Source organism: Cynoglossus semilaevis, chromosome 5, assembly GCF_000523025.1.
Source record: "Cynoglossus semilaevis isolate Cse_v1.0 chromosome 5, Cse_v1.0, whole genome shotgun sequence".
NCBI classification, from domain to species: domain Eukaryota; kingdom Metazoa; phylum Chordata; class Actinopteri; order Pleuronectiformes; family Cynoglossidae; genus Cynoglossus; species Cynoglossus semilaevis.
The window spans coordinates 5,924,420-5,946,455 of NC_024311.1; the positions used below are offsets into that span (position 1 = coordinate 5,924,420).

Sequence of the window (22,036 nt, forward strand, 5' to 3'; positions counted from 1 at the left end):
CTTTTACATTCTTCACTTCTCATCTGTTCTGATCTGCTGCATTTGTAGCAGAAAAACAAAGAGGTGCAGGGTGGCCTGCATGCCCAATTACACATACCAACCATGGGAGAATGTAAGAATAGGTTAACATTGAAATGTGACTGAGAAATAACGATAATACAAAGAAGTGGTGGCCTAGTGGGTCCGGAAGGCTTCAGGTTCAAGTCCACCAGCTGCCAAGTTACCACTGAGGTGCTCTGAGCATGTCACTGTCCCCACACACTGGTCCCCAGGAACCTGAAAAAAGCTTCCCACTGCTCCCCTTGGTGATGGGTTAAAAGCAGACACTCAGTTTCGTTGTATCCTTGTGGTACAATGGCAATACAGACCATAAAATAAATAAAAATATCAATGTGTTAACGTGTCGCTCAACTTGATTTGAACATTTTATAAAGAAACCCCACCTGCTCTAAGTTTGAAACTACATTTTTGTTTCTGCGTAGAACAAAGATGTTTATCAGGCGCTTAAAGACAAATGTAATTACAGGTAGGAACTGTCTTCATTGGAAGCCAGTGAAAGCCTTTGCAAATATTTGGTTAGTGTGTTTTGCTCAGAAAGGGTGTTTGTTCAGATGTTTGTGGCAAAGTGCCAATCAATATGCCCAACGTGCAAATCCAGAGCGTGTATTTCACCAGGCTATGGTCCAGGACGAAGGTCTTCATCAGATGGTCAGCAAAGAACTGCAGGGGTGTTGTGATATTGTGGGTTGATTATACATATATCATATGTTTCTCACCCTGATTTTGTTTCTCTTAAAAATCTTACATTTTATCCCCACTATTGGCTGAGATCAAATCAGTCCCCAACTAAGAAGATCCCAGTAAAAGAATGTAGGCAGTTGACAGACAATGTTGTTATTAGCATTATTGTCAGATAATGTTAATGAATGACAGTGGCATGTCCATGTTAACTGTTGTACAATACAGATTTTCAAAATAAATGTGGATAAAATCAAAGTAAATCAAAAATATGAATATTGGAAGATGTTGACTCTTCAAACAGATTAGTGCTGACAAAAAGAATAAAATGGTTGTTTGTAACTGGCATTAGTCCCAGTTCAATATAAATACACTGGACCCCGAGATACAAGTTTTTCCTTGTGAAACTCAACCGAGGACGGGTATCCATTCAGTCTTTACAGCCTGGGGAAGCTGCAACCTCTGATGCCCCAAAGCAGCTGCCGGGTCACCTTTTGTTTGATTTTTAGTGTTTAATAAAATAAAATAAAATATATTATTTTATATAAAATAATTAATTAAAAATGTAATCTTATTAATTATATAATTATTAATAATTAATTTATTATAGATAATAAATTAAAATATTTCATATATATATATATATATATATATCTATATGTTTGTTCTCCTACCTTAGTGGCCCAAACACTCAGTTGTTATCATAAAATAAAATATATTATTTTATATAAAATAATTAATTAAAAATGTAATCTTATTAATTATATAATTATTAATAATTAATTTATTATAGATAATAAATTAAAATATTTCATATATATATATATATATATATCTATATGATTCTTCTCCTACCTTAGTGGCCCCAACACTAAGTTGTTCTGTCTCACTCACTGTCCCTCACTTGGTTATTTGACCAATTTTTATAACAATAACATAAAATGTTTTCTTAATTATTATTTTATATTATCATTACATTTTATATCTATGTTTTTGATGTTTGGATGGGGGGAAATATTACTAGTATATTTCTGGGGTGCTGGAACGAATTGATTAATTTTAAGTTAGCGTAAACCAAGAGAATCAGTCTCAGATGGGCACATTTTCAGTCACTTCTAAAACAAGGTAGTACTTCAGTAGTCATGAGATATTACAATCCTGTGTCTGCCTGCCCAAGTTGTCCTTAAATGTCTATGCTAATGATCACGTAGCTCAGCATAATATTTCTCTGCCCATGTCAGGCGGATGATTTTGATGTCCTGGGCAGGGAGCGTTCTATCCCAGCAGTACTCAGGGGAGAGCAGCTTAGTGGGTTTGTGCAGCCAGAAGTACTTGTTTAAATGACTCTCGTCGTGCCACAGGGCCTCCACGCCATTACGTTTGTCTTCCATGATGTTCTCCAAACATTCATCTGTAATATTCTTTACATTCTTCCAAAATCCTCCGAAGATCGCAGCGTGGTAATAGAAGTCTCCAGTGTACATGAACGCTTTGGATTTTGGGTTTCTGTCGTAAGTGAACCTGTGCTTTGGAAGATTGTAATAGTGAGCGTGAAGCAAAGCCACAGAATCCCCCAGAGCCTCTGAGCCAAAACGTCCTTTGAACTCCTGGTCCACGTCAAAGCAGAAGACGTACTGAAAGCTGTGACGAATCTCAGATTCTATGATTTCTGATATTTCCTTCATACGCATCATAGAGATGTCCTGCCACCTGGAGTGTTTTTCCACCTGAATCACCTTCATGCTTCGCTGAGGAGCAAGATCAATGCTTGGCACCTTCTCTGGTGTGTCTGTAAACACGTAGTACTTCACTGGTAACCCCAGCATAAAGTGTTGTTCTGCAGATGTGAGAAAGTTTTTCAGGTAGACATCCAAATATCTTTAGAATGAGAACGGAAACGCATTAGAGTCTTTGACAATATAAAACCTGGAACAGTGAGAATAATTTGACATTCTTGCAATTCAAAAAGGCAAACACACCGGCCTACAGCGAAAACAGTCAGCGCCACAGACGACTTCAGTTTGATGTGTAGTTGGTCGTAATCACGGTTGTCAAACATTTTCTCCCACATGATGGGGGCTCCCCAAGACGTTTTTGTCTGAACATTCAACCTGGCACTGAAATTATATACATATGTCAAAGGTTTTGTGCAATATAAGATTTGAGCAAAATAAGATATCTAAAAAAACTAAACAAAAAACAACAATTATTAATTATTAAGTTAATAAAAAGCTCTTAAAATGTGACCTTGTTGTTATACTGTGTGTGTACATTGTATAGAGTGTAAATTTATCTTATTGCCTATTAGGATTTTGAAATTATATTTCACCTTTCTAATTTAAATTCAAAAAATAAATAAATATTTACTCGTCCACATAGATTATTCCAGTACACTCTTAACAGTACTGTAAATTCACTATCTATTATTGCATTTTCTAAGTCTATTGGTTAAACTTCCTGCCAGTTCTCAGTAGTAAGATGATCATTTGCGTTCCTCCTTACCTCATTCACTGCCCTTTATTGAAATGTAATAAAAGGACCTAAATTAAAACTTTTTATAACCTGATATTTTATCCTTGTATGATGCTTACGGTTCTGATGTTAGAGAAGAGCGGACCTTTAGCCTCTTGTCTTTACTTCTCTCTGTCTGGTTGTGATGACAGGGGAAAAAGAGCTGTTGATATTTAGATGAAGATAATAAAATGACTCATAAAATACCCATAAAGGGCAAAGCACTGACACTGCAGTAGATAAACACTCACTTACTGCTAGTTCTGTCTATTTCCTTGTTTCTGCTCTATATACTATATATACTATATATATAATCTATATATATATGCAATTATTGAGAAAGTAACAGGAAAACAGCAACGTGAACATTTATACACGAGTTACGTTGTTAACGGTGAAAATATTTTTGTTTTCACATTATTCCATCGTTAATTCCATCATTTGGTTTAGTCAAATGATGCTGTTTTTTTTTTTTTTTGCCTTTCTGTTCCCGCTGTCACAGACTGATAAGATTATTATTATTGGTGGTTACTTATTGTCATGTTTAGCCATGAATGATGCATTTTTTACAGCTTTAATCAATAAATCCATTTACAACTTACAGTTTTGCAGCACAAAGGTGAAACAGAAGAGGTAATAAAAATGGTGGGAAAAAAAGGTGTGAATGATGAAGATGACACAGAGGTGAACAGGAAGAAAACATGGCAGGCAGCTGCTGCAAAGTGAGACAGTTCACAGGGAAGGGCAGAGCAGAAACAATAGAGGTTTGTTTGCTTTCATATCAAAAATGATACTAAAAAATAAACAAGATAAACCTCTTACCTAAATTTCAGTCTGCTGTCCTCATTGTTGATCTGTCTCAGGATCGTTTTTTCATTTAGCTGCTCTGGCTCCTGGGTGGTGTTCAAAATAATCCTTAAACCAGGGGTCGGGAACCTTTAAAGCAGAGAATATATATTTTTCAAATTTTTTACATATTTTTTCACATATTTTATTTTATTTTACACACTGTGAGCCATACAATATTTTTTTTTGTGAAGAAGATTACTGGATTGGACAATATTACCCTGTCAACTAAAGTCCAAAGGATATAGCACTGATGGAACTTGCCTTGGAAATATGATGTTAAAACCGATGACCAAGCACAAAAGACAGAAGATGATTATAACTATCATCATCTTAGAGATGGCACCCTGGTAAGAAACAAAAGAAAAATTAACAAAATGTGAATTTTGTTTATGCACAGATCATATTTAGGTTAAAAATGAGCAAGTATTTCTACATCTAAGAATCCTCAGTTGTTGAATCTATACAAAAAGTATGTTTAAAATTTTTTATTCTAAACAATACGACACACCACAACCTCTCACACAGTGTAGTGTTACACATCGATACCTGCGTTACATGATATTCTGCTGGCATTCAGTTCTGTTTAAAGATTTTCCTGTTGTAACAGGTGTTCCTATAATGTCCTGGTAACATTGTAACCATTTTGTTCGAGTGGAGTGTGTCAACAGTGCCAGTTTTGTTTAGAGTAAGGCCATGTTTTATGGAAATATTAGGATAATATTCATCAATTTTTTCAAACATAAGTAAACGTTATTTTTCCAAATATAACTCTTTGAGGACACAAGAAAATGCTTCATCACCGAAATAGAGATTATTTTTCTTGTTTTTCTGCTTGTATTTCTTATTATTATTTATTCATTTATTTATTTATTATTTTTTACTTCCCATGCATTAAAATGGCTTAAAAATATAAATGCTGTAGATCAGGCATGACCAACCTGTGGCTCGGGAGCCACATGCTGCTCTTTGCCCAGTTTCATGAGGCTCTTACGTTCACTAAATTGACCACTACATTTCTTTAAAACTTTATGAACAAATGTTTTGCTCCGACCATTGTTGCACCAGTAGTTAAATAAGGTTCTGGATAATGAAAAAAAAAAGTCTGAAAAACCTGAGAATGATACTTACATATTTAAACGCTGGTTTATATTCCATAACATGCGATGACCAATAAACTCAATCAGTCACTCTTTGGACTTCTGCTGCTTTCGAGGTTGTTGTATAAACATATGTGTATCAGGGTTGGTACACTGCAGGCCTAATCATGCAAGAAAGAAAGAACAAACTGTCTGCCCCGCCCCAAAACCCGCCCCCCTAACCATTTGGATACTGGGAGTGGCACCATCAGCAGAGAGACTGTGTCAGACATGTAGGGGTAATAGAAAATGTATTAAAAAAAAGGTATAGGCCAGGAAACAAAAACCAACCCACCACACAATCTGTTTCCTGTGCCTCTTGGATGAGAGGTGAACCATCTTCAAGAAACCTACCCCAGTTGCGCCGGATATAATTATTTTTGGATAAGATGGCCTGGATGACTGAGAACCTACAAAGACCACAGTTAACAGTAAAACTAGAAATGTACTGTAAACCTTTTAACATGATCAAAGGCACTTCTTTACTTAAAAGAAACAACATAAGTTCTAGGACGATATCATGGTATTTCACAACGGCATGTGGTGAGAACCATCAGATAACCAACAGGGTTGACAAACAACATGTTCACTTGCTTCCTCTTCTTATTTTTTGTCATACACGGGTTGCCGTCTGCTCCTATACTGATCAGGTACCTCATCACTGACGACACGAATGTGAAGTTTTTAAGAAAACACTTCTGTACGCAAAAAAATTAGAAAATGCTGTCAGTTGAGATGCAGCTTCAGCAAAAACAAAATCAGTTTTTTGAATTATTTTATTATTTATTTTTATCCCTCACGTCCCACATACTTGTGACATTTTTTTATTTAAATGTACGTGTTTCATCCTCTACCAGACCTGATGAGAGTGCAGCACAGATGGAGTTGATTTTTGAACCTGCTGTTTTTGCACAGTACGATGACTTTAAGGAAGGTAAGAAAGCAATATATATTTTTTTATATTAGCAAAAACCTGTTTATGACAACATATCAGGCATTTCTACAGGTCTTTACACAAGTGTCAAAATATTAAAGCACAGTGAAATAGTAGAAATGAGAAAACAAATGTGTCTACATGTGTTTCTAACAAGAGCATGTAATTAGTATATAAACATGTCATGTATGTCTGTGATTGTTTTACATGTTCCTGATGACGATTATCCGGTGACAGGCTGTTGCCAAGAGACAGAGACTCCACAGTTTTCACTGGAAGCTGGGAAACTTTATAGGCCAAATTTGGAAGACGAATACTACTAACACGCATCATGCAAACTTACAGAGAAGGGCGGAAAAACACTGACTTCTTCATTAGATTATCTCATGTCCCATTACAAGTGAGCAATCTGTCTGACACACAGTATATAGTCCAACTGCACTCCCTTTAATGGATGATGGCAGATGATACAGAGCACATTTTTCTATTTTACCTTGCTGTCTCTGCAGTGAATGCAGCGTTACAAATTCTATTAATTTACAGAGCCAAAAGAACTCCATGGAATTTTTTATCAAAACAACGACAGGGCCCATGAACCATTTGACCTGGGCAGGCCAACATGCAGTCCAGATCTGTCATCTTTTCGCATGAACCTTAAACATGCTCTCCTATGATATAATTTTAAATTGGAAATTAAGTTTATCCACAATTTTTAAATTAATTTTACAATCAGGTGTACTTTTTATAGGCCGAATGATTATATTTACCACCCCCACTGTTCTCTCTCAGTCAGGTAAAAGCTAGCTTGTCATTGATTTATTGTGTCACTTCCCATCTTGTATCTGATCAATGTTTTTCAGATTAATGTTCAACTAATCTTGAACAGGAACCCAAAGCTCACAACAATATCTATCATTCACTTCCTCAGAAGGCTGTTGATTTCACATTTTATAAAACAATATTTAACCAACTGTCCCTTGGAACTTGGGTTGATTTCTGAATCTCTGGTTATTTTAAAAAGTACATTTTCAATTGGTAAGTACAGTACCCCACACCTCATATTTAATCCTATGAAACCATTTATATCATATTTGCTACATATGATTTAGAAAGAAAATGTTCTGTTTTCAAAACATTATTTGTAAAATGAAAATATGTAGATAGTATAAATATGTAGCACTTTTTCTAAATTGTTGTGTTATGTTTAATAAACATCTCAGTTCCAAAATGAAACATTTTGAATTTTCTGTTTTTGTTATTTTGTATCAGGCTTTGCAGAGTAAAGTGCTCTGAACTCATCCTGTAGAATTATAATGTCAATGTGAATAATCCGCTGCCTAACCTTCATCTTGTGTTTAGGATTATAATGAGGAGTCACTGTGTGGTTAAATAAATAAACCCAACTAGTTAAAAAAAAGGAAATTAGTCTTTTATCATAATTTCCGGCCAGTTCAACCAAAGAGAGGTTCTAAAATAGGTGTTCTTTCAGTTCTATTCGATTTTAGGAGAACCACTCCCTGAGTGAGACTGAGTACAGCTGCAGGAGGGGCTGACTGACAGATTCAAATCTTTCATTTCTTTAACTGGCTCCTCTCTATCTTTGAGAGTGTGTTTTATGATGTGTAAAATAAGTGTTAAAAACATGGTACTGCACGCTGTTGTCTGTGAGTTTGCATTGTGTTCTTTTCCCCCAATTTTTGATTCAATCATTTCCCCTAATACACAGGTTTGGTGTCCACAGTGACACGATGAGCATCCTCTTCAAAGCACATTAGCGTTGCTAACCAAGCGACCAGTCTAGACAAGATCAGCAACATCAGGCAGGTTGACCTCAGAAGGTGAACCTCTCAGACCTGTGTGACCATTCGTTGAGTGTCTGCTGAACTCTTGGAGAGCCCTCACTAATGACATTGGCAGCTAGACACGTAGAACTGTCTCGGAATTGTCCGATGAGTTGTCATGATTGACAGATGGATGGTCATTTCTGCTGTTGGCAATTGTTGCAAATCTTGGCGACACTAAATACCAGAAACATGCTTTGACTTTTGCTCTATAACCACACCTGTCCCTCTTTATTATTGTCATTTTCTTTATAGTCCTTTCTTTTATTTTACATCATTGAAGTTGTTCACCCAACCTTAGTCAAACTTCTCACACAGAACGTGGACAAAAAATGCAGAAAAACATGTCACAGCATACATTTCTTCAACTCAGACAGGGGTGTAGTTAAAAGTAAAACAAACAAACAAAACTAACAGGATACACTTTTGATCTTTTTTTCATATCTTTTAGCTTCACACAGGGAAATTCCATGAACCAATATTGATCTTATTTATCTTGAAAATGAACATTTCTACTGTTCAGTTCATCATTTAATCATGAAATATTTGTATCTGTTCCTAAAATTAGATTTTTTTTATGTACAACCCAAAACAAAACAGGTCAGTGTGTGACCTGTTTTTTTTTACATGTTTGTGTGTGTATGTGTGTGTGCACAGTCACTCTATGACAGCAAATAAAGACAGAACACTGTTTGGTAATCTTAGTTTTGTTTTTTTAAATAAAGGGTAATTCACACAAAAAATGAAAAAAAGGAGATATTTCACAGACTAGTTGTTAAAACAAAACAATTTATTATTTTAATTACAGATATTAAATTATTTATATATATATATATATATTTATATATGGCATATCTTTACACCCCCTTTTCTCCAACACCTATTAAAATACAATTTCTCCCACTGTTTGACCTCAGGAGATGTGAATTTTATTAAAGTGACCACATGTCTTCATGTTGATGGGTGTGTGCTGAGGGGTTACAGTAAACTACTGCTGTTATTATATCATCTGAAAAGGACATACAGAGATGGTAGAATTATCTCTTCTAATCAGTAAAGATGTGAAATGTACATTAATGCAGTCTTAATGGCCATGAGTCTGGTCATTTTAATAATACTTAGGTAAAAAATGCTTCATTTACAAATGGACAGGAATTGAAAGATTTATTCACCTGAAAACACTTCATGACTTTAAAGGAGAACTGCGGTCAATTTGAACAATTTAACAGCATCTCTGCTGTTGGAGGTCTGCGGGCACAGTCTCGGTGAATAAATATGAACTGAATTTTTTAAACAAAACATTGTACAATTGGGTCTGTAAAATAAACATTTTTTTGGTCTCGAAATATTCTCAGAATATGATTACAAATGCAAAGTAACACAAAAATATTCCAAAGAAGACCCAAATGTTTTTCATCAATTTGAACAATAAAAAAGAAAAATACCTTGGTTTTTTAACTATGAAATCTGTTCTCTTTAATGGAAGAGTTAACTATAATCCCATTGATTTTAAAAAGAAAAGACCAGGATAATCATTCACCAGTGATAATGGCATTAAGTCATACTTTTTCACCCACATCAAACAACAGAGCTCTGTATGGAAATACCCGGAGATGGGAGGTTTACAATTGGCCGCAGCCGATCCCAGTTGGCTTTGGGTAAGATACTGTATATTTACCCTGGGCACGTCACCCCCTAGTGACCGTGGTAACTAAGGTAGGCAGTAATGCACCAATCATGTTTATTCTGTTCAGCTTTCCATGACAAAGTAATGGTTTGATTAGCTGTAACCTCTGTTTGAATATAACTTTATCAACAGTTTTATAGTTGGGAGGTGAGTCTGTGCTGATCACCAAAAGGGTAGTTTATGGCTTGTAATATTTAACCTCATCCTGTCACAGTTACAGTTACAAGGCAGGAGTGGCAAATTCAGGCTAACGAGCCACACTCACAAATATATATTCAACATGCACCATGTCATTTTTCTGGTTATCATTGGTACATTCAATCTGTACCTTTTTAAAAACTCAGATATATTTATTTTTGCTTGATTTTGTCCTCCTCTGCATTGACAAAACAATACTTTATTGGATCAATACTTTTTTTTTTATTGTAGTACAGTTCATTGAGTTCTTCCAACCTCACTCATCTTCCTGCCTTTTATTATTCAAAACATTCTACACAATGGTGGTCACTCAGAAGTGATATTGACCAAATAAATGTGAAATCTACCAAATAAACGCCGTTACGTTGCTTGGACCTGTATTTACTGATGACAGGATCAGATTTCTCATCATAACTACAGTAACATGAAGCTAACTTCACAAGTATTTCATAAGTATCAGGACTCAGCCATGTGTGTGTATTTTCCACTGATTTGGAGCAGAGAGGAACAAGTGAAGCCTGTCAGGCACCGAGTTGAAATAGAAAATACAGTGGGGCAAAAAAGTATTTAGTCAGCCACCAACTGGGCAAGTTCTCCCACTTAAAAAGATGAGATAGGCCTGTAATTTTCATCATAGGTACACTTTAACTATGCGAGACAGAATCGGGGGAAAGAATCCAGGAATTCACACTGTAGGATTTTTAATGAATGAATAAGTATGAAAGTATAAAAGACACTTGTCCACAACCTTGAACAGTCACACTCCAAACTCCACCGTGACCAAGACTAAAGAGCAAATTGTAGACCTGCACCAGGCTGGGAAGACTGAATCTGCAACAAGGGGGAACTCGGTGTGAAGTAATCAAGTAAGCAAAAGTATGGGAGAATTTTTTAGAAAATGGAAGACATACAAGACCACTGATAAACTGCTTCGATCTGGGGCTCCACGCAGATCTCCCCCCATGGGGTCAAAATGATCACAAGAACGGTGAGCAAAAATCTATAGAACCACACGGGGGGACCTAGTGAATGAACTGCAGAGAGCTGGGACCAAAGTAACAAACGCTACCATCAGTAACACACTACGCCCCCAGGGACTCAAATCCTGCAGTGCTAGACGTGTCCTCCTGCTTAAGCCAGTAGATGTCCAGGCCAGTCTGAAGTTTGCTAGAGCATTTGGATGGTCCCGAAGAGGAATAGGAGAGTGTCAGATGAAACCAACATTGTACTGTGAAGCATGGGGGTGGGAACATCATGCTTTTGGGCTGTTGTTCTGCAAAGGGACCAGGACGACAGATCCGTGTAAAGGAAAGAATAAATGGGGCCAAGTATCGTGAGTTTTTGAGTGCCAACCTCCTTCCATCAGCAAGGAAATTGAAGATAAAACATGGCTGGGTCTTTCAGCATGACAATGCCGAACACACTGCCCGACGTGGCTTCGTAAGAAGCATTTCAAGGTCCTGGAGTGGCCTAGCCAGTCTCCAGATCTCAACACTATAGAAAATCTTTGGAGGGAGTTGAAAGTCTGTGTTGCCCAGCGACAGCCCCAAAACATCACTGCTCTAGAGGAGGTCTGCATGGAAGAATGGGCCAAAATACCAGCAACAGTGTGTAAAACATTTGACCTCTGTCATTGCCAACAAAGGGTATATAACAAAGTATTGAGATGAACTTTTGTTATTGACCAAATACTTTTTACAGAGGATTTTACCAATTAATTTATTAAAAATCCTTCAGTGTGATTTCCTGGATTCTTTCCCCCATTCTGTCTCTCATCCTTAAAGTGTACCTATGATGAAAACTGCAGGCCTCACTCATCTTTTTAAATGCGACAACTTGCACAATTGGTGGCTAACTAAATACTTTCTGTCCCACTGTATGTACCAGTGGGCGGCCGAGCGATTATTCTTTTCTAATCTAGATCGAGATCTAGATCTAGATCTAAATCAAGCTGTTGTGGCCATACAAAAAAGTGAGGCCCTGGTTACGAGACAATAAAACAGGCCTAGAACGTCACCTTCTTTTAAGGAGTCATTATTGAACAATGTAATACAGATAGTGGATGTCAGAATGTACAACCAGATCCTGAATCTTTTTGCCACATATTAGTTTTCTTTGTATCAACGACTGTGTTTAAACACCTGCATAAATGTGCAGCAGCTTGTTCTTATTCCCAGTGTTCCATGTTACTTTTGTCAACAACACGGACGAACTCTATTCACTTGTGCAAACATGGATGAACTGAATGTTTGTGTGCTGAACGTTTTGCGGTTATCTGGAAACAGCCTTTGATCAACACTTCACAACCAACTGTTCTCTGTGTGTCTTTCTAAACAGACATCACTAGTTTGGTGCATGTTTTTCACTCTGAGTACAGGAGGCTCATCTGAGTCCAAATATTTGATATATTCTACTCTGTCAGTTGTTAGTGTTTTTTTTAGGTTTCTGAGTTTAGGTGATACTGTATTCGCCCTCCATGCAAAATATGCTATGTACAGTGTAAAGTAGCTGTGGTGAGAGTCAGGGCAGTGCTATTCCAAATAGATGTCCTCTGTAGGGCATGAAAACTCCACAAACTCTTTGTAGTACAACTGGAAGGCTTTCCTGTAAAACACAGACGTTAAGACGTTAAACACTGCACCCTACACTTCCTCCGTCATTTCAACAATGGCTCTGTGAGGAATGTGAGTCTTTCTTTACGTGTTTCTAGGTAGTCATCATCAGCAGCAGCAGAAGTGCAGAGGTTTTGTCTGTGCTGTATTTTCACAACAGAATATAATACCAATACCATCCAGTAAGTACTGCATTTACATTTTTGATGTTTAAATATTTCATAAATACATACATTTACTACTATTCTAAAAGTTTCATTACCTCATTGCTTATCATTCACTCATATAAAATCATAAAATTGAAAGATGTCAACTCACCCAACTGACTCTGCAAGGGGTTTCGTGGAGTTTTCAGACACAAACACGTGGCAGGCAAATCTCTGGTCCGCTGGGTGTTTAGTGATGAAACCAAAATATCTGCAGAGAAGAAGAAGCTCAATTCTACTAGTATATTACAGTGACACCCTGTGGCCTAACTATTCAATCTCAAGCAAATTCTAAAATAAAATGTTTAGTTTTTAGGAGATTTGGTATTAAAGATGTACTTGTAATTGTTTAATTTGCTAAACTATTTCATTTTTTTCTTTTAAACAATCTGAAACAAAGCTAGTCTTGTTTTTTTGTTTTTGTTTTTACCTTATACAATGTTAAAGATAATTCTTTTGATTATGAAAAGGGGTTTCTGCAACATCGACTTACTTGCTGTTTTTGGGGTGATAGCCACAGAAAGAGACGTTCTTCAACTGGAAGAAATGACTGCACTCATTACTCTAAAAGTAGACAAGAAAAAACAAAATTTTTTCAATATGTGGAGTGCATAACAAAATTTCAAAAGGTATATATAGGTTCACTTAAGAGCACTTGATTCCAGGAGCATGAGAAGGTGCTGCACTACTGCGCGCTGCCATCTTGCATTATTCATAAAATGTAAAATATAAAAAATGTTTGTATATATTTATATATACAAACACACATACATACAAATATGTATGTATGTTTGTATATATGCATACACACCCATACATACATTTTGCAATATGCAATACATAATTGTATATAAGCTCTGACAAACGGTTCCTCATTTTAGTTACGTCACTGCTAGAAACCAAACCCTGACGTAAGTGGAGGTCCGCCCATATATCACAGTCATACTACTGCTGTGGCTTACTCCGTCACAAGTATAATAATCCTCCTGGACGGCCAGTTTGATTCCCTTCACGCTGATCTCCAGGATGCAGGACGAGGGTGGGTTGTACTTGACTGTCATCTTTCTGTTGGTTGCAATCTGTTAAATACAGGTTGGTGATTGTCAGTCCAGTGGTGAAAGAGACAAACCTTTGTAAGACCACTGTTTCAAATCAGTTAATGTAATTTCTAAGACATTTTAGGGAACAAAGGAACTGTTTCTTTTTTCATTTTACTGATTTAATATTAGCTCTACTTATGAGAACGTTTTAAAATGCACAACATTTAACCACCTCTCTGTAAAGTAGTTAGCATTAAATAAACCTCATTGTCCTTTTCAAATGCCATCCCTAACTACTAAAATGAATTTCTCCACTTCTTCAAAGACCTCATTCATTAAAAACAATTAGATCTCTTTACCTTCTGCATTGCAGCACACAGAACATCATTTCCTTTATGGAATGGCACTTGGACTGATCCCAGAAACTTCAAGTTGTAGCTGTCCATCCATTCACTGCTTGTGACTGCAAACAAGAATAAAGGGTGACAAATTATACTAATCATTCTGAGGCTTATTTCAAAATTTTAAACTTGGATGTAACCTGACCAAAAATCAATTGCAAAACATAAAACATTGTTTGTATTCAAAGCACCAAGTACCTTTGCATTTCTCCGGATCTTTTGCCACTTCTATAGCATAGAACGCAGGGAAGATCCCATGAGCACCGGTTCTCATGTTGTAGCCCTCATACCAGTAATCCTCCGCCTGAACCTCCACCAGCAACGGATCGTCTACTTCCAGTTCCAACTCATCTTCGTGTCGGGGAACAAACCTATCAACAGGGATGTGGTGATGCAGCAGATGTCATGCACCTTGGTCACATCATATGACCTAAAATGGTCAAAAATGCTTTTCACATGTCAAGAACAAAGAGTTCCTTCAAGAAAACAAAAGTCACGTTTTATTAAAGGAGGCATTTATCACGACTTGGCTTTCAGCAATGCATTAATGATGTCCCATGTCATCACATGATCTCTACAGACATACTGTGGAAACACTGCTGTCCACATGACTCCAAACCCTCCAGCATATCAGCATGAAGCTGAAAAGGCTGTGAGGCCGGTTATCTGCAGGGTCCGTGTCTTGATGAGGAAGTATAAAAAAAAAGCTACAATTGAAAAAAGTCTTTGAAGCAATATTATCAGTTGATTATTTCCCTCCTGGCGCATTACTCCATAGTGCAGTCCACTTTTAACAAAAATCGTGATGACAGGATGGTAAGTAATCATATCAGTTGAATTTATAATATAATATAATATAATTCACATGAAACAGAATGGATCAAATCAAAGGTATTTTTCATCACAGAAATTCAAAATAAAGTGACAACTAATTTTACTTGAATTACAAACAGTGCCTATGGGATGGTAAAAACTGGTGAGGTAGATGTAGAGGCTCCTTCACACCTGTAGACGGCCTTGTGGCTCTGGTCTCTCTCCTCTCCGTTTATAAGACATGAGAAGACGCCAAAGGACTCTGCACCTTCATCATAGACACAGACAGAGGGATGTATTATAAACTCAAGAGAACGTTGGAAAAAGCTCAACTAAAACTAAACTGTATTGAAGATACACACTGACGAGAGTCTTCTTACGTTACGCTGAGATACATGTGTGACTGCTTCCTGAATTAATTACCCTGGTTATACTTTTAGAAATCTTTTTGCGATATACACTTAACTCCAAAGATTTGTGATTTTGAAGGTTCTTGCTGAATTATTTTGGAGATATTTCAAAGCTCTCTGTCTGGAATGAACCTTTGGAACTGCATTTGCTCGCCTACGGGAATAAGAGTTAGACAACCCAGTCCTTTAGTGTTGTTAAGAAGGATTTCCATGAATTTAAAATGGCTCAGAGTGTTTTAGGTTATTTTTATGTGATTGGATTCGATTTTACAACCACACACACATGTCCACAAACACACTAAACAAATATACAACTACTACTATTACTATTAAATATACATCTGCATTTTGTTGTTCACATCATCAGATCACATCCTCTTTAAATTTGTTCTCATTGAATATGTGTAAATGAAAAGTGGAATGTGAATATATTTGCACTTGAAACACAGTTCATATTGCATCACGTAGTGTACAACAAAAACATCATTGCTGGAGGCAAAGTCAACATAAAATTTTACTTACTGGAGGAACTGGAACGCCCGTTCAGGAAAACATTAAGGAATTTCTTAGAAAAGTTCAGGTCTGATTCTGGAGTAGAGTCCTCAGACAGACAGGCGGTTGCCTCTCTCCTCACTCCTCCTATTCCAGTTCCATCCTCCTCCTCATCATCCTCAAACTCTTCCCCGATTGCAGACTCATAGGGAGAGGAGACACAGTTGTCATAGATGGTGGCCGTGTCACTGTCGTCACTGTAGCCTTGGTAACACTGACGCAGACTGACCAGCTCGAGCTGAGAGTGCTCGTCCACCACCAGCGTGTATTTGACTGAGTCATAAGAGAGGCCGCTGGCCTCAGAGCACATGGAAGTCCTAAGTGGGGCAGTTCTTCTACCTGCACTGCTATCATCCTTTCCTACACCCTTTCTCAGTCTGCCATCCATCATTATTCTGTCCACGTCCTCGTCCTCTCCACAGTAGCTGTCGTCTGTAGCGTCCACATATTCCACTGAGGAGCCCGCTCTTAGCATAACTCCGGCTCCTGTAGCTGAACCCTTCAAGCTGAGGTCCAAAGCAAGAGAGGAACGACCCGAGAGCACGGCGGCCGGTGGCGTGATGAGTGATTCTACACAGGAAGCGTACGAAGGTGGGGGGTCATAGACCTCTTCCTCCTCATAGATAGAGGGATTGGTCCGGTCTGGGTGTGGCTGGTAGGGAGGTGGGCCCTCAGTGTCTGAGCTGATGGACATGCGGCCCTGCTCAGTCTGTTGTGAGAGGAAGGGTCGGTTCTGCGAGTTCGAAGGTTCTAGAGCCTCAGCAGAACGCTGCAAGGGAGTCAAATAAATCTCCTCTGTGGGCTCAGGGTGAACATCAGTGTGATGCCTTGTCCTCTCCCGGGGATGCCCTGCTTTTACTTTTCCCACTGGATATAAAGGTGCTGGTGTGTAGTTCCGGGGCGGTGGAGGAGGGTCTGGGGGTTTCTCCTGCAGCTTGGAACGTGTCACTGCCGCTGAGGTCGAGCTCTGTGAATGCACAGAGCTGTGCCGGCACGGGGCGTCTGTTGATGTCCCACAGTCTTTGGTCTGTGCGCCCCCACCTTGCACCCTGTCTTCATCACTCAAACAGCTGTGCTCATGTGGAGGGCTGAGTTCACCTGCAGGGAGCACAGATGCAACAAGAGCGTTAGGGCCTCGTGGAGGAGGAGGGTGAAATCCACATCCACTGTTTCCTTCTGGAGTCTGTGTATGTACTTCCTGCTGTCTCAGTGGTCTGTGAGTACTATATATATATATATATATATATATATGCAGAGGTGGTGATTAGATCAGTTCAACACTGCAGAATGACTATAGATGTTTGACTTTTCTTTTTTCAGTGATAAAAATTTGTATTTAGTAAAAAAAAACTTTATTATTGCTACTGGAATCATTGCTAGTTGGGTAAAGGTTCAGTGAGTCATTGATCACATGCTGCTGTGAATAAAGCTGTTTAAATGGGTTGCTACAGCTCTAAGATAAATAAGCTCTAAGCCAGAACACACACACACACAGACAAAATTATCTATTCTTGCTTTTTAAACTTAGTGACACAGAGCCCACAGGGATGACTAGAAATAACAGACACAATCTGTATGTTTGGGTTTTGGCCAAAACAGACCAAAAACATAAAAAGCCTTTGCTGACAAAACTTGTACTCACCGGTTTTTAAAGGAGACGACGAGCCCGACACTTTTTCCTGCCAACTGTATTTCTTTCCAAATGAGTTGTTGTTTAATGTGTCCTGTTGACAGGCAAGAAAAAGAATGGAAAGCAAAAAAGAAAAGAGAGATTACAGTTAAGGCTGGTCACTCAGTTCTTGATCATGTAACTCTATACACACACATTTGTCCCCTTCTCTCTCCTCTCTCTCCCGCTCTAACCCCGCTCCCTCTCCCTCTCTCTCTGCCTTCATCCTTTTGAAATAGCAGGGATTCTTTTGTCTGTGCTCTGTGATGTGCATTTAAAGGGAACCGGACATTCTACACAAGCTGCTGAGAACACGAACACACACACTGGGTGTTTTGTGTCTTATAGGCACTTCACATAGACATAGTGGACCCCCATCCCCTCACCCTAACCTAAATAAATAACATACACATCTACTTGTCCTAACAACTAGTGCAATCTGCTCATATTTTAACTAAATCTTGAACCATAAAACTACTTCTTTATCTGTACAAGGACAGAGTCTCACTAAAACAATATTTAAAAAAAAAAGTTCCAATACATTATACACATAATACTTTCAATGATCATGAACATGTCTTGATCTTTTTCATTTAAACCAATTGAAACTGCCCAAAGGAACTGGCTCTAAAACACAGCTTACAGAGAACTTCCTTTCAAATGCAAGAGAAAAAAAAAAGGAAATAGATATTCCTGGATTTAACAGGTACTTTAATACCATTGTTGGCATGTGATTAAGCTATAGGTCTTCCGGAAACTCCCGTGACAATGATGCACTTCCCACAATAGCATCAACAGGTCAAAAGCTTCAGCCACCCACAGCATGAGTCATAAATTGAATCACAGAAAAAAAAAAAAAAAATCAATGAGAGAATGCATCAACATGAGGGAAACATCAGCAGCTGTTACAGGAAGTCACTGATCGAGTCACTTATATGACAAGCCCTTAACATCCTGACCTGTACATTATTCTAAAGCTAGAAAATGGTATATTGACATCATAGGGTAGAAAGAATACTGAAAAGATTTTATGCACACATTAGCTCTAATCGCTCATCAGGTGTATAAACCTCAGGTGTCTCTCCTGTTTGCTGAAGATTTATATCAAACACCAGCCTATTAGGGGCATTAAGCTGTTTGTGATCTGGTCTTTGAACAGGTTCAAAGTTAAACCTTGTCATTATCAGGATCTGCAAAACAATTTGTCCCCACTTATCTAATGGTATTAGGTTAGCCATCCGATGAAATAAGCTTGTATTTTCAAAGAAGGTACAGTAGCAACAAACGAGTGCTGATACAGAATGTATCTGATACATTGTTTGATCAATATCTCTTCAGTTTTATGTCTGCGTAAAACTAAGTAGGAGAGAATCTTAAAAGTTCAACTGGTGGGGGTTAAATAGGTGTTAAGGATTTGTAAGAAAAAATTAAGTCTCTTTTTGTCAGGATGAGAAAAGAACTATAAATGAAGGCGATGCATTCATTATTCATTCACTCAGTCACAAGCTCCAGCAGCGTCCAAACCCAAACAGAGACAGGCACTGGTGTGTCGTGACAATGGAGGCTATTGTTGTAGTCTGGATAACAAACCCTGTCAGATGGTAAACTCTGTAGAATCTGACAGTGATGTCACACTACAGCTGTGCTTTATGAAATAATATGTTTTTAAAATATTCAAAAAATATTCAATATTCTTAATCCTATAACAGATTCACAGAGCTTTACCTGTGTCCGTGGAACAATTGGGAAGAGGTTAAGGGTCGTGGGCCTCTTGGGCCGATAGGTATCCATGGTAACAGGTGCTATAGGGTCCTTGGTGACTGGTGGAGGTGCAGTAGCAGATGCCTTCAGTGACTCCTGGTCACTATGATAACCGTCGGCGCCATCTATGAGATCCAAATGCAGAATCTCTGCCTGTAGCTGGCCAACGGCTCCTAGCTCTGCCCTCCCCGACATACTATTGGTTCCTCGTCTTACGTGGCCCTGCAAGGATTGGATAATGCACTCTGTAAGGCAAGGCAGTAGGGGAGAGAAAGAGAGAGAGAGAGAACTGTGCATGGAGATGCTAAATGTAGGTGATGATCATGGGATGAGGTGGTTGAACCAGCCAATTAGAAACAATGCCAACATTGATCTGGCAGAGATTGTTTTTTTTCCAGCCGACATGATTCTGTTTATATAACCCAATAAAAGAGGTGTGAACCCCACCCCACCAGAAGATAACATTCAGTATTTCATTCATTTTCATGTTATTTTAGCCTCGTCAATTTGACCAGAAAAGCTAGAGCATGCAATATAAATTTATAATAATATACATTTACTGTAGGATCAAATCAAATGTATAACTTTATTCATTTTTGTTTTTCTATGACAATCAGATATAAGTTAGTGCAGAAAGACTTTGCCTTTATTTCAAATCATTATTCAAGTTAAGGTGGAACACAAACTAATACAGTATGGTCATGGAAAGTAAGGATACAAAAGCCTAACTCTTTTTCCAGTATGGCTCCAGGCTTACAGTGAATAGGCCATCACTACTACATGTTTATATATGTGTTGTTGCTTACCATCCTAAACAACATCAAAGCACACTTCTGGTAATTTATTGTCCATTATTGTAAATACTCCCTCCTTCCGGATCAATATTTGCTTTAGCAGAATGTTTGTACTGTTCTTGTCACGGGCCCTTTAAGACAGATCTGAACCCTGTTGCTAGGAGACAGGGTGCTCAGTGAGGAGGAGGACGCTGAACAAATGCTGTTGTCTTCATGATGGAATGATGCGTTTCTCTAGACCAATAGGAGCAGCTCCATAAGGGGAATCACAAAAACCAAATATAGCAACACAAGAGGGAGGGGAAATTCATACCTTAATACGTGAATTAACTTTTTACATTGTGCAAATCCAGAATTATTTGGATGATTACTATTCGATAGAGTGATTAATAGAATCGACTATAGATTAAAGCATCTCTAATTTTATGTTGCTGACTCTTCTGTAGTAGTCTTAGATAAAAAAAAAACAGGATAAATGGATGAGTAGTAAAAAGTATATAATATCTGAGCAGGTCTCATTGGTAACCTTATGCTGATGAATTTCCACGAGCAGTTTCTGGGGGGGAAGTGCGTGTGTTTGTGGTTGCGTGTGTCAACGCTGCATGTATTTTCAGGTCTTACATGTGCATGAGTAGGCGAGAGAAATACTGTTGCCATGGAAATAGGCCAGTGTGTTTCACACAAACACAGCCCCACACATGCAGTGCATATTTCTCTATACTCTATACACTTTAACAGCTGTGTCACTTGTCAATGTCATGGATCAAATATATATATATATATATATATATCTATTAATAAAAAATATACTTGCTGAGTTATTTATGATGAAACAAAGAAAGTATTGTATAGGGAATATGGTTTCTGTGAAGGTACAGATTTTGGTCATTATTCTCTCTAGTGGGAAACTTAACCAGTAGGTGGCAGTAATGAGAATCAGGCCATGGTGCTCACAGCTCACAGGATTATCTAGATTTAACTCAGAGAATCAACTCACCATCATAAGTCATAAATCTAAGAGTGTAGTGACAGGAGACATCTATGTTCAGCTGGAGAATAATTCAGTTCGTTGTGGAAGTTTCTCACAGGAGAATCATCACTTCTCCTAGGACAGTTCAGGGAAACTCCAAGACTCTTTTATGATGTGACCTTACAGATTTTCACATTGATGTTGATGAAACCAAACAGATTAAAGTTTGCATGACTCTGAAGGAGCCCTGGTCGTGATGCTGAACAAAAAGGGTGAAATCATCAGCTAAACTAAAGTATTAGTGTCAAATCCTGAGCATGGCACCATCCCCACACACTGCTCCCCGAGGTGTGCAGTCGTGTGCTGTGTCACAATGACAAATAATTCACTTTTTTCTTTCACTTTCTTCTTTCTATTTAAGAAACTGCACGTGCCAGAGAGTCACTAATAAAATGTGCACATTATAATTAATGCCACAGATAAATCAAATACTTATGACATTCAAAATCAATACATCTCTGTACATGCAGTAAATCAAATGGTTACCATATCACTGTTTTAGGTCCTATGATACATAGATTAAAGCCATCTGAGAATAATCAGCCAAGATTATCATCCTGTGCGTATCATAAGAACTCAACGCAATGTATTTTGGCAACTAGTACCTTTGTCTTTATCATATCCATGTGTGTCTCTATACATGCGTCAACACACCCTTCTTTCTCTTTGTCCCATCGTGGCAGACACTCTACGGGTCTGGGGTGTGTGATGCTCCATCGATACGACTCTCTATTATTGATGAGACCAGACACATTTAATGTCCCCCGGGATAATGAGATCACTGATGAGGTCACCAGTCTGTGGCTGTACATGTACACATTTAAAGCTCCCACATGAATTGATCACAGTCCATG

At 38.0% G+C, this 22,036-nt stretch overlaps 2 protein-coding genes and 1 long non-coding RNA gene across 4 annotated transcripts in view; 1 reads left to right on the forward strand and 2 right to left on the reverse strand.

The window, feature by feature from the left end:
- Window positions 1-1,592: 1,592 nt before the first annotated feature.
- LOC103378789 (N-acetyllactosaminide alpha-1,3-galactosyltransferase-like) lies at window positions 1,593-5,355 on the reverse strand. Its single transcript, XM_025055697.1, has 5 exons — window positions 5,227-5,355; window positions 4,360-4,442; window positions 4,072-4,185; window positions 2,718-2,855; window positions 1,593-2,616 (listed from the first exon to the last, which is right to left on the reverse strand). The coding sequence occupies exons 1-5, from the start codon at window positions 5,251-5,253 to the stop codon at window positions 1,935-1,937; spliced, it is 1,044 nt and encodes a 347-aa protein (XP_024911465.1). The 5' UTR covers window positions 5,254-5,355; the 3' UTR covers window positions 1,593-1,934.
- A 393-nt stretch (window positions 5,356-5,748) lies between these two features.
- On the forward strand, window positions 5,749-9,930 carry LOC103378790 (uncharacterized). Its single transcript, XR_521535.3, has 3 exons — window positions 5,749-5,884; window positions 6,092-6,168; window positions 6,406-9,930. It is a non-coding gene; the product is annotated as an uncharacterized LOC103378790 (long non-coding RNA).
- mapk8ip1b (mitogen-activated protein kinase 8 interacting protein 1b) overlaps window positions 8,843-22,036 on the reverse strand; it is a 23,086-nt gene continuing 9,892 nt past the window's right edge. For both annotated transcript variants that reach the window (XM_008310122.3, XM_008310123.3), the window contains exons 3-12: window positions 19,323-19,580; window positions 17,571-17,652; window positions 15,899-17,026; window positions 15,159-15,234; window positions 14,352-14,524; window positions 14,112-14,215; window positions 13,675-13,791; window positions 13,206-13,276; window positions 12,825-12,923; window positions 8,843-12,498 (exon numbers count right to left, since the gene is read on the reverse strand). In XM_008310122.3, the coding sequence (XP_008308344.1) occupies window positions 12,426-12,498; window positions 12,825-12,923; window positions 13,206-13,276; window positions 13,675-13,791; window positions 14,112-14,215; window positions 14,352-14,524; window positions 15,159-15,234; window positions 15,899-17,026; window positions 17,571-17,652; window positions 19,323-19,580 (2,181 nt within the window). In that variant the 3' untranslated portion in view covers window positions 8,843-12,425. The remainder of the gene's footprint in view (window positions 12,499-12,824; window positions 12,924-13,205; window positions 13,277-13,674; window positions 13,792-14,111; window positions 14,216-14,351; window positions 14,525-15,158; window positions 15,235-15,898; window positions 17,027-17,570; window positions 17,653-19,322; window positions 19,581-22,036) is intronic.

Excerpts from the sequence above, each read along its gene's own strand:
- LOC103378789 (XM_025055697.1), bottom strand. The coding sequence starts at position 5,253 with ATGGAATATAAACCAGCGTTTAAATAT. Across the intron at positions 4,443-5,226 it reads ATAAACCAGCGTTTAAATAT|GGTGCCATCTCTAAGATGAT; the intron begins GTAAGTATCATT and ends GTTTCTTACCAG. Across the intron at positions 4,186-4,359 it reads TTTAACATCATATTTCCAAG|GTTCCCGACCCCTGGTTTAA; the intron begins GCAAGTTCCATC and ends TCTGCTTTAAAG.